Genomic DNA, 12,927 nt, shown 5'->3' with positions numbered 1-12,927 from the left:
TCTCAGCTGAATGGCTGTGACAAACCAAAGCCCGGAGCCTCTCGATCAGGACGCCTACGAGGGTCGAGGGGGGAGAAATGGGGGAGAAGTGGAGAGGAAGGGGGAGGGGACCCCTCTCCATTGTCTCCCCCCTCCACTGTGAAAAAGGGGCAGACACTGGAGGAGTGAAATGGAAATTGAAAGGGTCCTGGCTGGCGAAAACAGTCATTGTTAAAATAAAAAGGAAGAGAAAGGAAGAGCTACTCCCAGCCGAGCCAATCACAATCCCTCTGCCCAACATGCACTAGTCACTAATGTCACTAAATGAACAATTACTCAAAAACACATGAGCAATTAGTAGCACCACATCCAAAGGGGACAGAAGCGGATGCCTCCTAGCGAAATTTATGACAAGTGAAAGTTGTAGTTGGGTGAAAAATAAACATGCACATACCACCGCATTTTGGGTCAGAGGAAGTTAGGAGTCAATCAGATGGTGGTAAAACTAGAAACGTGCACATTCCAGTGAGAACACGCAGGATCTGACAGCCAACATTTGAACTGGTTAGAGGACCCAACATCAGCTGGAAAGTTTGTGCCGTGATCGTAAAATCTTTGCGTGTCAAGACTACATACTTTCATCACTGGATCATTGTGCCCCATAAAATTGACAGTGAGAAACGTACTCATAATAACAGAGAAGATTCACGACGGCTTATTATGTTGAATATGACCGAAGTGTCATGCATCAAGCGTATTGCATTTATCATAAGTTGCAGATGTGTCTTACACACACACACACACACACACACACACACACACACACACACACACACACACACACACACAATCTGAATATGTGGTGAGGGTGTAATTTGATTTCTAGAGCAGGTGGTCACCAATTTAGTCCCATTGTCCTGTTTGAATAAAAAAGATAAATGGACTCAGAAGTCAACAGGAACGGATACATAATCAAGAAATATTGAGGAGTAGCCCCCACTTTAATTCAATAAACTGCATGCCCCGGCAACATTGAGCGACGGCCATGTCTACAACGGGATCCAAAATGGACACACAGAAACACAGCTTGTCTGTAGTGAGACAGAAACCAGCAAACCAAGCCTAGTCACTCATAGCAGAATCCGATCCCCCCCGAAACAGGAAGCTCTGTTTGTTTGGACTTCCACCACATGGACATTGTTTTAAAATGTGTAAAAACATGTCCAGGGGTGAGTTAGTGTGTGTGTGTGTGTGTGTGTGTGTGTGTGTGTGTGTGTGTGTGTGTGTGTGTGTGTGTGTGTGTGTGTGTGTGTGTGTGTGTGTGTGTGTGTGTGTGTGTGTGTGTGTGTGTGTGTGTGTGTGTGTGTGTGTGTGTGTGTGTGTGTGTGTGTGTGTGTGGTAAGTGATCTTCTCAACTCATCAACTCATTACTCCACTGCCTGTAGTGTCAGTGACAGATTCCAATGTTTGTAAACACATGGGTGCCAACATACCCCACACACACAACCTGACTGGTTCCACTAACACCACCACCACCACGACTACTACCATCCCCCCTGTTAACCATCACCAACGGGCTAGCATTCCACTGAAAGGTGGGTGGTGGATGGTGGTACTGCTGGGAGAGGAAGGGCCCTCCCTTCCAGGGTTGATAAGGGGCGGTGTGGGGGGAATTGGAGTTGAGGGGGGGCTCTCCTTCTCTCCTCCTTGGTAAAAAGCGACCACAATCCCCCAGCCATCAGACATTCATGTCATTAATCCGGGAGGGCTTATTAAAACATGTGTGGACGGAGGGAGGACAGAGGAGGTTGATGACGTGCGTCACTTAGCTGAGCGCATTACGTGACCAGTTTCTGCCGCCATCGTCGTCAAGGTCTGTGTTCCCCCCCGGACACTCGCTAATCAGGGGGCGATAATCATGGGATAAAATGCAATGGTGTGCGTGTGTGTCCGTGTGTGTGTGTATAAATGTTCCCCCCCCTTCCTTAATCTTCAGGGCCTCAAACACTATTTACCACATCTTATTGGCTCAGACATACACAACTGCCAAGCATTTGTATACATGTCTGAATGTCTGAACACTAAATGAGGAACGCTAAAGTCTAAATACCCTTTTGAAACTAAAACCAGAAGTGCTGATAGCATTTTCTTCACCTTTCATACTTATTTGTCAACAGACTACCCCCTTGGGCTGTTTGCACGTTGAGACGAGCGGTGGGAATGCCATAGTGTAAACATGGGCGTTTATTTACCCAACACACACACAGGCTACACCGCTCGGGCTACACTGCACTCAACCACCGCCCTAGACAGCAATCAGACTATGGAAATCATCTGAGCTGTGATCGTCCACTTAGGGATGGCCACACCGACCGCAAACTGGAACAGCCATTTAACATTTTGTTGGGGGGCCAGATTGAACGTGCAACACGATGAGTTTGATCTGTGACAATGTGCCTCTGTCATGTTCCATTATTAAGCAAGGGAATGGGTTGGTGTGATATGTTGGCGGTGTGACACACTTGCCTAGCCTGACTGTGCTACTCAAGGGAATGGGGGTAGCTAGTCCAAGATGTACTCTTAAGGAGCCTACCGTTACTCCTTATGGTCCAAGGCCCTTATATGTTATTTACAGAGGTAGACTGGCTCTGGAAGCCAAGACAGCCAAATACTCCATCTAAACGTGAATCGGTTCTCAATTGCGTTACGGTTCGAGAAACATAAAGGCCTCTACTTTCATATCACATCAGAATCATTTCACAAATGCAAAATCTACACTGTAAAATCTACATTGTAAAATCTACACTGTAGAATCTACACTGTACACTGTTTTAACCGGCCTTGTCACAGTTGTAGCCGGCAGTATTTTTCAGTGACAACACATATCTGGCGGCCTTCTTCCGTTCCGCACAGGTGTTCAGGGCATGCTAGATGTAGATGGCTAAGGTTGTCCCTCTGCCTTCCGTCTGGTTTCCGTAAACACGAGCTGTAACTCGGAGATATGGCCGTGTAGGAACACTAACCCTGTAAAGGTGTGTATCAAATGATTTCTCGCCGATATGAAAGGTAAGGTCCTTATGCTTCCAAAACCGTAACTCAAGCCACGTTAGTGTTAGTGTTCAGACCCAGCGGCACGGCTCTTAAACAAAACTCCCCCTTACAGAAGATTCCTTCGTACAATGACACTCCCGTGTAATGCAATGGAACTGAGAGTCATGATCAAGGGCGGTGGCTCGGGGCGAGAATGACACACGGGGGATGTGGGTTTGGATTTAACACCATATTCTTTACGATTCTAAAGAGGACAATGATCCCAGATCAGTCTTGTATAGACGATTCCTATGGTCATTGGCGTGCCAAACTGACCAGATAGCTGATCTGTGACCAGCAGTCTAACCAATGATTACTGTTGACACAAAATAATATATATATAACATTCAATAATAAATGCCATTAAGCAGACACTTTTATCCAAAGCGACTTAGAGTCATGCGTGCATACATTTTACATATAGATGGTCCCAGGAATCAAACCCACTACCCTGGCGTCACAAGCGCCATGCTCTACCACATGAGCTAAACAGGACCAAAAAAACAACAGCGTATACAATGTTATAAAGCAATAAATACTGTAAAAAAAAAATAATACTGAAATGACACAGCATGGTTTAATTCATTACTAGCACCCAAACCCAATAGTGAGTCAGTCTGGTACTTGGCTGGAGGTGAATAGCACAGATGCAGCTACTGTGACATCCAGAAGCATACTGCGCCAGACCTGCACCTCCTCTATCTCGCCACACATCTCAATACAAGGATGTTTCTCCAAACGGTTCAAAGCGACCGTGTCAGTCAAAACAACTGCATGCTTTGGTGAATACGTCCAAAAGAGCAAAAACATTGTTTAGCCTACTAGCTTACCTTGATAATAAAGCCAAGGAACTCCACTCAAAACATCTCAGGAAATAATCGCTCACCTAATATACTGTACTGACAAAGACTCAAAACATCACAACTGTAGATGCCACCCATTTTGCTCAAAATAGAACAACGTAGCGGCTCAAACGCTGTGATGTGTGTATGTGGTGCCATAGTTAGCATGGCAGGCATCATGAGATTAATGGTGTGGAAGCCATTGGGTTGGTTGGGTCAATAAAAGTGTTCATTAGTCATTACACAAGGCCACAGTGACCACTCTTCTTCGCCGGATCTGATTTTCCACAAGAACAGTCCTAATACCTCCACTCAATGGACCTACAGTACTGTAAGCAGCACAACAAAAAGTCCCTTTATTATAATGTTGTGTAATATCGTTTATTTATTCAACCTATTTAATCAGGAAAGACCCCTGAGGATAGAACAGATTTTACAGAGCCCTTCTTTGTACAGCCTACCAAATCAAAACAAATCAAAGTTTATTTGACACGTGCGCCGAATACGACAGACCTTACAGTGAAATGCTTACTTACACTAACCAAAATACACTAACCAAAAGTGCAAAAAAGGTATTAGGTGAACAATAGGTAAGTAAAGAAATAAAACAGTAAAAAGACAGGCTATATACAGTAGCGAGGCTATAAAAGTAGCGAGGCTACATACAGACACCGGTTAGTCAGGCTGATTGAGGTAGTATGTACATGTAGATATGGTTAAAGTGACTATGCATATATGATGAACAGAGAGTAGCAGTAGCGTAAAAGAGGGGTTGGCGGGTGGTGGGTGGGACACAATGCAGATAGCACGGTTAGCCAATGTGCAGGAGCACTGGTTGGTCGGCCCAATTGAGGTAGTATGTACATGAATGTATAGTTAAAGGGGCTATGCATATATGATAAACAGAGAGTAGCATCAGCGTAAAGAGGGGTTGGGGGGTGCACACAATGCAAATAGTCTGGGTAGCCATTGACCTCGTTCATGTAAGAATTGAACACAAGCACACAAACACTTCTCTTAAGTAACAGGATGAGTTCAAATTCAAAATGGCCGCGACTGTAGATGACCACTTAGCTTCTGATTGACCTTGAGTACATCATAAAGAGAACTGCATGGCCCACGAGGACGCTACTGTGGTACCGTGTGGACTGAATGGTGGGGGTGGTGATTGGATAATGGGCCAGCATAACATTTCAGTCACTAGCCTAAGTGCTTTCCTTCTCCACTGTACTATAGCACAGAGATAATACGGCGAGTTAAGACGACACGTCCTTCAGAATGTATTAACAAAAAGCTTCATTAACCCATTCGATTAACCTCTTCCTCTCATAAGCGCCATAAAACTGATGCATGTTTTTAGCCAGGTGGCCATACTGATAAATCACGGGAGACCCACAGAGCTCTTACAGTTAGCCTATAGTTAAGCCTGGTTAAACCAGACTGAACGCTGCGTTCAATTGGGATCGACGGTGAATGCAGCGTTCCGTTTGGATTAACCAGGCTATCTTTCAGTAGCCACGGACATAAACAGTACTGGGCCAGACTGGGTTGATGTTAGTGATTGGAGATCCATATCATGTACTGTGGCAGTCATGGCTGACTTGTGTTACGGGTCAACAACAGTGTCAGGCCTTAACCAATTGGCCGAAGTGTTTTCATCACCTGGTCTATTTATACGAGTTCATCTTCAATTAATAGAGAGTACAGTGCAGTATTGAGCAAGAAGATGCACAACAGTGAGCACAGCTCTCCACGGTACTGTGATTCAAGACTAAGCTAAGCAGCTAAGCTAAGCAGCTAAGCTAAGACGAAGCTTAGACTAAGCTAAAGTTAGCTTTATGCTAAAAACAGATGGAACATACAGGCTAAAAGCACATGCTGCATATTTCCTCAAGCATTGTTCAGTTCTCTGTTCCGAATTTACTCTTGAGTAGCTCAAAGTACACTATTTTCATCAGGGCACACATGTAAGAGCTTGAAATAACAACCACTGATTACAAAAATAAACATATTTCACCGAATCCAATCAAATACAAATACAAAAATGTATTGGATGAGAGTTTTCTGAGGGAAAAAGAGGGGGGGGGATCTCTCTGCAAAACATTTCTATAGAAAACCAATGGATTCATTTATCTCCGACTACGGTGGGGGAACTGACCTTTAATCAATGCATTAGGCTAAGTCTCTCACTCACAGGAGGGCACATAAATACACAATTGACCTTATTAGGTCTTTGGTGGGGGCTTAGCATTATCAAATGAAAGCATTAGACTGGTCAACTTATCCAATTACAGATGTCAAATGCATGGCCTTCACCCAAGTGAGACGACTGCAGAACAGAGCCTTGGGGCGGGCAGTGGCATTGTGGGGCATACCAAGGGAAGGCTCGGCCCTATCCTCATCATCTGGAGAGGGAGAGAGGGAGAGATGGAGAGAGGGAGAGCGGGCCGCATACTTCCACATAGGATTACATAGCCTTTCATCTGCCGAGACCGGCGGTGGCGGCGGTGGAGGAACAGAGGCGTCTTTGAGGTCGAGACATGCCTTGTAGTAACATCAGTGAGCCGCACAGCTACAGTCACAAGCCGTTAACATCAGTGGAGGAGAAGCCTCCTCCGTTAGCCTGCTATCATCATAGTGGATGAACACACACGAACATAAATATGAACACACGTGCCGACACACACAGGGGCTCTCTTTCAATGAAAGTGTCCCTCAGTCTGCGCCCAAAATGGAACTCGATAAAGGGTGTATTTAATCATATACTCAACTATGAACTGTTTTTGATGATCATAACGCTGCCTTAGGGTCTTCAACTGAGATGCTGCAATTTCATGAAGGGAGGGATTATTGCCCAAATAAATTAGAGGGAATTCAGAAGGAAAATAATTCCATTTACTATGGATGAAATCCCATTTGCAAGCTAAACTGGTAAATGAACACACTGCTCTGGTGGCTATAATTCACCATCTAAGCATAATCCAGTACTAGTGAGTAGTGGTAATGTCCTGATCAGGCAAGGACACACACAGACAAGTGAAGGACAGCTATGGGAATACAATATACATTTATTCCAAGTGGCTGAACGTTAGAGAATGATAAAGAGTTGCTTTTTACTACTTTTAGACCCAAAGAGAAATACATCCAAACAAAGATATTTCAAAATGGACAGATAATCTATCAAAACCTACTGCCAGACCTCCCACTGCACTCAACTTTGGAGGGATAATTCCTCTCTAAAGATGATAAATAGTTTATTGATCAGCAGATGTCCTGGCTAATGTCCATTCAGGAGGGGCTGCAGATGCACGACTTGCCGGTCCTCATAGCCTTAAGAGACTATCCTCCATAGATCGCCAGCAGTGTGCCCATTCTCCCCTCCACCCCCCTGCTACCCTGAGCAGGCCCCCTGCCTGCCTGCCCTCCCTGAGTCCTCCAAGGTGTGGAGGGGTCACAGACAAACAAAGACGCACACCATCTGCTAAGGGCAAGGCCAGGTGAGACCAGTTTTGGCCACTTGGCTGATCAACGGACAGTGTTCTACATAAAATGTTGGCACAGGAAAGTCAATGGAGGAAAGTCAATGGAGATTTAGTATGCAATGAAAAACACTTTCATTACATAAGATAAGACCACAGGCAATCCCAACCATACGCGCAGACACATGGACAGAGTGCAAGAAGGACGGGATGAAGGGGAAAAGGAGGAATTGGCAGAAAGAGGGAACAAAAACTAAATCTGCATTGTTTTAATCCAAGGCCAAGAAAGATTATATATTTCTGTTCCCTCGACACAGCAGCTTTTCAGACAGGGCACGTGACCTTCCACCCGGCCAGTCATGCTTTTTAGTGTCCTGAAGCAGCATCCATATGTCCTCATCCAAATCACGCCTGCCCCCATTCAATAGCTCACTGAAACAGAGAGAAAGCTGTCACTCACTTCACTTTCACCACATTCCCTCTCTATTCACATGTAGAGATAGATGTACATAACATAGACTTAATATTGTTGTTTGGCCAAATACATCAACTGTGAATCTATCTTTTTGGCAATCATCTCCACATACAATCAACCTATATCTGATACGATAAGAGAGAACCAGATATAACCGTAACAACCATAAGGAAAGCTCATTTGATGCATCATGACATGTCTCGTCTTGTTTGGAGGTTTTCAATCTGATGTTGACACAGGGCTGTGGAGCCTTTGTTCGTGTTTGTCATGGACGTCATCAGAGTTAATGAAATAATGAGCGATGCCGCGACAGTACCCCACTGTGGTTTTGTTCTCTGCTCCCTCGGCCAGTGCTGTGTGTGTGTGTGTGTGTGTGTGTGTGTGTGTGTGTGTGTGTGTGTGTGTGTGTGTGTGTGTGTGTGTGTGTGTGTGTGTGTGTGTGTGTGTGTGTGTGTGTGTGTGTGTGTGTGTGTGTGTGTGTGTGTGTGTGTGTGTGTGTGTGTGTGTGTGTGTGTGTGTTGTGGAAAGGAGTGGATACAAGGAGGACTATATTATGGAACAGATGGGTTTGACATATGATGAGAACATTGGCAAAAAATGTTTTTGGAGTGAGCTTTCTTGTATTCGTTGGCAGACATTTTAATATGTTTTAATGAGTTTGATTTGTAATCTGTTTATAGCCTGCAATTACAATACATAGCAATGGCGAAACTGTGGTGTAGATATTGGGGGGGATAGAACAGTAGAAGGGTGTCCGGGGCTCCTCCCCCAGAATTTATTTGGACATTTTAAAACGCATTTCCTGCTATTTATACACAGTTTGACATGACTTATTATGTCTCTCTTCAGGGGTATTCTGAGGGGTATATGGAGGGGTATTTTGAGGGGCATATGGAGGGGTATTCTGAGGGGTATATGGAGGGGTATTTTGAGGGGCATATGGAGGGGTATTTTCAGGGGTATATGGAGGGGTATTTTGAGGGGTATATGGAGGGGTATTTTGAGGGGCATATGGAGGGGTATTCTGAGGGGTATATGGAGGGGTATTTTGAGGGGCATATGGAGGGGTATTTTGAGGGGCATATGGAGGGGTATTCTGAGGGGTATATGGAGGGGTATTTTGAGGGGCATATGGAGGGGTATTTTGAAAACACAGTACAAGTGGAAGTATAAGTGGAATAGAGCAATATTCCACTTATATAATAGGTACAATATCCTACATCTGTGTAATACCACCCTATAACGTGATAGACTGTATAAATATAATCTTGCATTCGGTCTGTAGGACACAGAAATATCAAGCCCTGAAGTGGAATCCAATTCGTTCTCTCTCCAGCATCTTGGTGGATTGATTGGCTTCATTTTCCCAGGAAAAAAAGGAGGAATATAATGTGAGTCCACCCGATAAAATAGCCGTAAGACACAGCCTAATATGGGTAAGGAGGCGTGCCTGTCTTTATCAGTCCTGAGTTTCTGCTTCAGCCCAACAAAAGAAAGTGTGGAGTAATTTATCACTGTCACTAACAATGTCGAGCAACATCCGAGGAACAGCGGCACAATCCCTAGGATCTGGTCTGTCAGGTCTGTCAGCGAAGCTGTCTATTCCAAGGAGGTTTATTACCATGAATTTGAATATTGTAATTATACGTACAGTTGAAGTCGGAAGTTTACATACACTTAGGTTGGAGTCATTAAAACTCATTTTTCAACCACGCCGCACATTTCTTGTTAACAAACTATAGTTTTGGATCTATTTCAAGGCCTACCTTGAAACTCAGTGCAAATCAATCCCAGAACAACAGAAAAGGACCTTGTGAAGATGCTGGAGGGAACAGGTACAAACGTATCTATATCCACAGTAAAACCAGTCCTATATCGACATAACCTGAAAGGCTGCTCAGCAAGGAAGAAGCCACTGCTCCAAAACCGTCATAAAAAAGCCAGACTATGGTTTGCAGCTGCACATGGGGACAAAGATCGTACTTTTTGGAGAAATGTCCTCTAGTCTGATAAAACAAAAGTTGAACTGTTTGGCCATAATGACCATTGTTATGTTTGGAGGAAAAAGGGGGATGTCACGCCCTGACCGTAGATTGCTTTGAATGTTTCTATTTTTTGTTTGGCCAGGGTGTGATGTGGGTGGGCATTCTATGTTTGTATGTCTAGGTTTTGTATTTCTATGTTTTGGCATGGTATGGTTCGCAATCAGAGGCAGCTGTCTATCGTTGTCTCTGATTGAGAACCATACTTAAGTAGCCTGTTTTCCCACTGTTAGTTGTGGGTGGTTATTTTCTGTTTAGTGTGTGTTGCTCCTGTCAGAACTGTTATTCCGGTTATTCCTTTGTTATTTTGTATTCAGTGTTCAGTTTCGAATAAATAAGATGAACACGTATCACGCTGCACCTTGGTCCTCACCTTCTTCCTCTGAATGCCGTTACAGGGGTGGCTTGCAAGCCGAAGAACACCATCCCAACCGTGAAGCACGGGGGTGGCAGCATCATGTTGTGGGGCTGCTTTGCTGCAGGAGGGACTGGTGCACTTCACAAATAGATGGCATCATGAGGGAGGAAAATGATGTGGATATATTGAAGCAACATCTCAAGACATCAGTCAGGAAGTTAAAGCTTGGTCGCAAATGGGTCTTCCAAATGGACAATGACCAAAAGCATACTTCCAAAGTTGTGGCAAACTGACTTAAGGACAACAAAGTCAAGGTATTGGAGTGGCCATCACAAAGCCCTGACCTCAATCCTATAGAAATGTTGTGGGCAGAACTGAAAAAGTGTGTGTGAGCAAGAATGCTTACAAACCTGACTCAGTTACACCAGCTCTGTCAGGAGGAATGGGCCAAAATTCACCCAACTTATTGTGGGAAGCTTGTGGAAGGCTACCTGAAATGTTTGACCCAAGTTAAACAATTTAAAGGCAATGCTATCAAATACTAATTGAGTGTATGTAAACTTCTGACCCACTGGGAATGTGATGAAAGAAATAAAAGCTGAAGTAAATCATTCTCTCTACTATTATTCTGACGTTTCACATTCTTAAAATAAAGTGGTGATCCTAACTGACCTAAGACAGGGATTTTTTACTAGAATTAAATGTCAGGAATTGTGAAAAACTGAGTTTAAATGTATTTGGCTAAGGTGCATGTAAACTTCCGACTTCAACTGTATGTCATTTTTAAGTATTTGTAGGTAAGTGATTAGTTATATGAGCCACTGGAAGAAAAATGTTGAATAGATAAAATTATCATTATCTAATTAGAATATCATTCTGTTTCACTTACAGAAAAAATGTACGCAAACACAAAAATTAAAAATCCTTAACAAAACTAAACAATGATCACTAAAACGTAGGGTCAGCCACCCTAGCTATTGCCCCCACTGTCCTTCCAGGTCTAAGCAAGTTCATGGATTCCAAACAGCCCCTGGTGAGAAAACCCCAAACACTCCCATGGGCCAGTCCACACAATAACAACCAGGCCCCTCTAATCTATTAGATCACTTTCCTGGTCAAAAGAGGAAGGGTCTCCTCTTCTAAAGTGGTGTGAGTGAGACTGTGGACAAGACAATCATTCCTTTACACACCACTTCCTTACCCTTCTATTGAAAGCCGGCCTGCCGTAGCAAAGGCCCTGGTCAGTGGTCAACCTCTAACCCCCACCATCCACCCTGGGTCCACTGAGAGGCCCCTCTCCCAGGCCTCCCTGCTCGCTCAAGGGGAAAATTGTTGCTGGATGGGGGGAAACCAGCTCTTTTGACATGGAGAGTTATAGGATAATGGGGGTGAAGTTTGAAAAATGGTCTCTCTTTTCTTTGGGCGGTGTGACATTCAGGGGTCTAAGGATAGGTTTGAGAGCCAAGGTCATGAGGTTTGACCTCTCCACATCCCCATTGTCTCCATGAGAAATGTCCCCAGCCAACCCCAAAACTGAAATGGACTGAACGTACATCTTTGTCTTTCCTCACCTTTAGCACCCTTGTCCTCACCATCACTTCACAATAGCATTTTCTCACCAAGACTGCACACACATCATTGTGTGCAGCTTCCCAAACTAAGCAACATTGTTTGGCTGGTTCTCATTGAGAATAGATTGCGTTCAGCTGTTGATATTTATTGGCAACTTGCAGCAGCTGTCAAAACGCAGATCGAGGATCCTCCCTTACCTTCGGACATTCCTCCGCTCTTCTTCCAGCTGCTTGAGTAGCTCCTCGATGCACTTGTTGGCGTCCATGTACTCCTGTAAACAACAGATGGAGATGAGTGTCAAAGGTGGATTCCATGTGCAAACACGGATGAAAAACATCAGTAATATCAAGAACAGCCCAACAATCCTACACTGTCTCGATTATTCTGAAGTTCAGGGGTCGGTGTCCCAGACTAAGCCTAGTCCAGAAGTAAAAAAAAAAATTAACAAAAATGTATTCAATGGAGATTCTCTTGTGCTTATCAACAGCAGTGGTAAACTACAAAAAAAAAGGACACAAGACCAGACAGAAGCCTACATGGAGTATGAAAAAACAGATCAAAACCCTTGTGTATTGCGTATTGTGTATTTTTCCAGCCGGTGTCTTGTTTCCAAACACTCCTCTTCCAAGTGTGAAGAGGAACACTGAGGCAGAACTGGACTGTGTTTCAAAAAAGGTGTGATTCATTCATAGGGTAAATACTTTTTTTGGGTGTTCGTTTCAGGGAGTTAGGGAAGAGTGTAACTCCAGAAGCACCGCTGGGTAACTTCGCCTGGCTGGCCCCGAGTGCAGGCGGCCAGCTGTGTAGTGTCAAGAGGGAATAACTTCACACACACATACTCCACACACACACTCCCAAAGTGTGCTATTGAATTACAGCATGGCCCAAATGAGCAGAGACCCGGGAACAGTATGGAAAAACAGATGTTCAGCTTATTTGACACTTTGCCCTAATGATGTGCTCGTCTATGCCATGCCTGTATAGTGAGTATAAGACATTATTGGAGAATAAATAGGCCACCTGGCCATAATATTCCACCCAGCTGTTCTTTGGAGAAGCAGATAGTGACTGTATCAGTGGTTGGCTACAT

General features: G+C 44.2%; 1 protein-coding gene across 4 annotated transcripts in view; it reads right to left on the bottom strand.

The window, feature by feature from the left end:
* Positions 1-12,927, bottom strand: part of LOC129859633 (nck-associated protein 5-like) — a 157,551-nt gene that overhangs the window by 104,625 nt on the left and 39,999 nt on the right. For all 4 annotated transcript variants that reach the window (XM_055929666.1, XM_055929667.1, XM_055929671.1 and 1 more), the window contains one exon: positions 12,035-12,108. In XM_055929666.1, coding sequence (XP_055785641.1) covers positions 12,035-12,108 — 74 coding nt within the window. The remainder of the gene's footprint in view (positions 1-12,034; positions 12,109-12,927) is intronic.

Source organism: Salvelinus fontinalis, chromosome 7 (genome assembly GCF_029448725.1).
Source record: "Salvelinus fontinalis isolate EN_2023a chromosome 7, ASM2944872v1, whole genome shotgun sequence".
In the NCBI taxonomy this organism is placed as follows: Eukaryota; Metazoa; Chordata; class Actinopteri; order Salmoniformes; family Salmonidae; genus Salvelinus; species Salvelinus fontinalis.
This window is presented reverse-complemented; position numbering and strand designations above follow the sequence as displayed.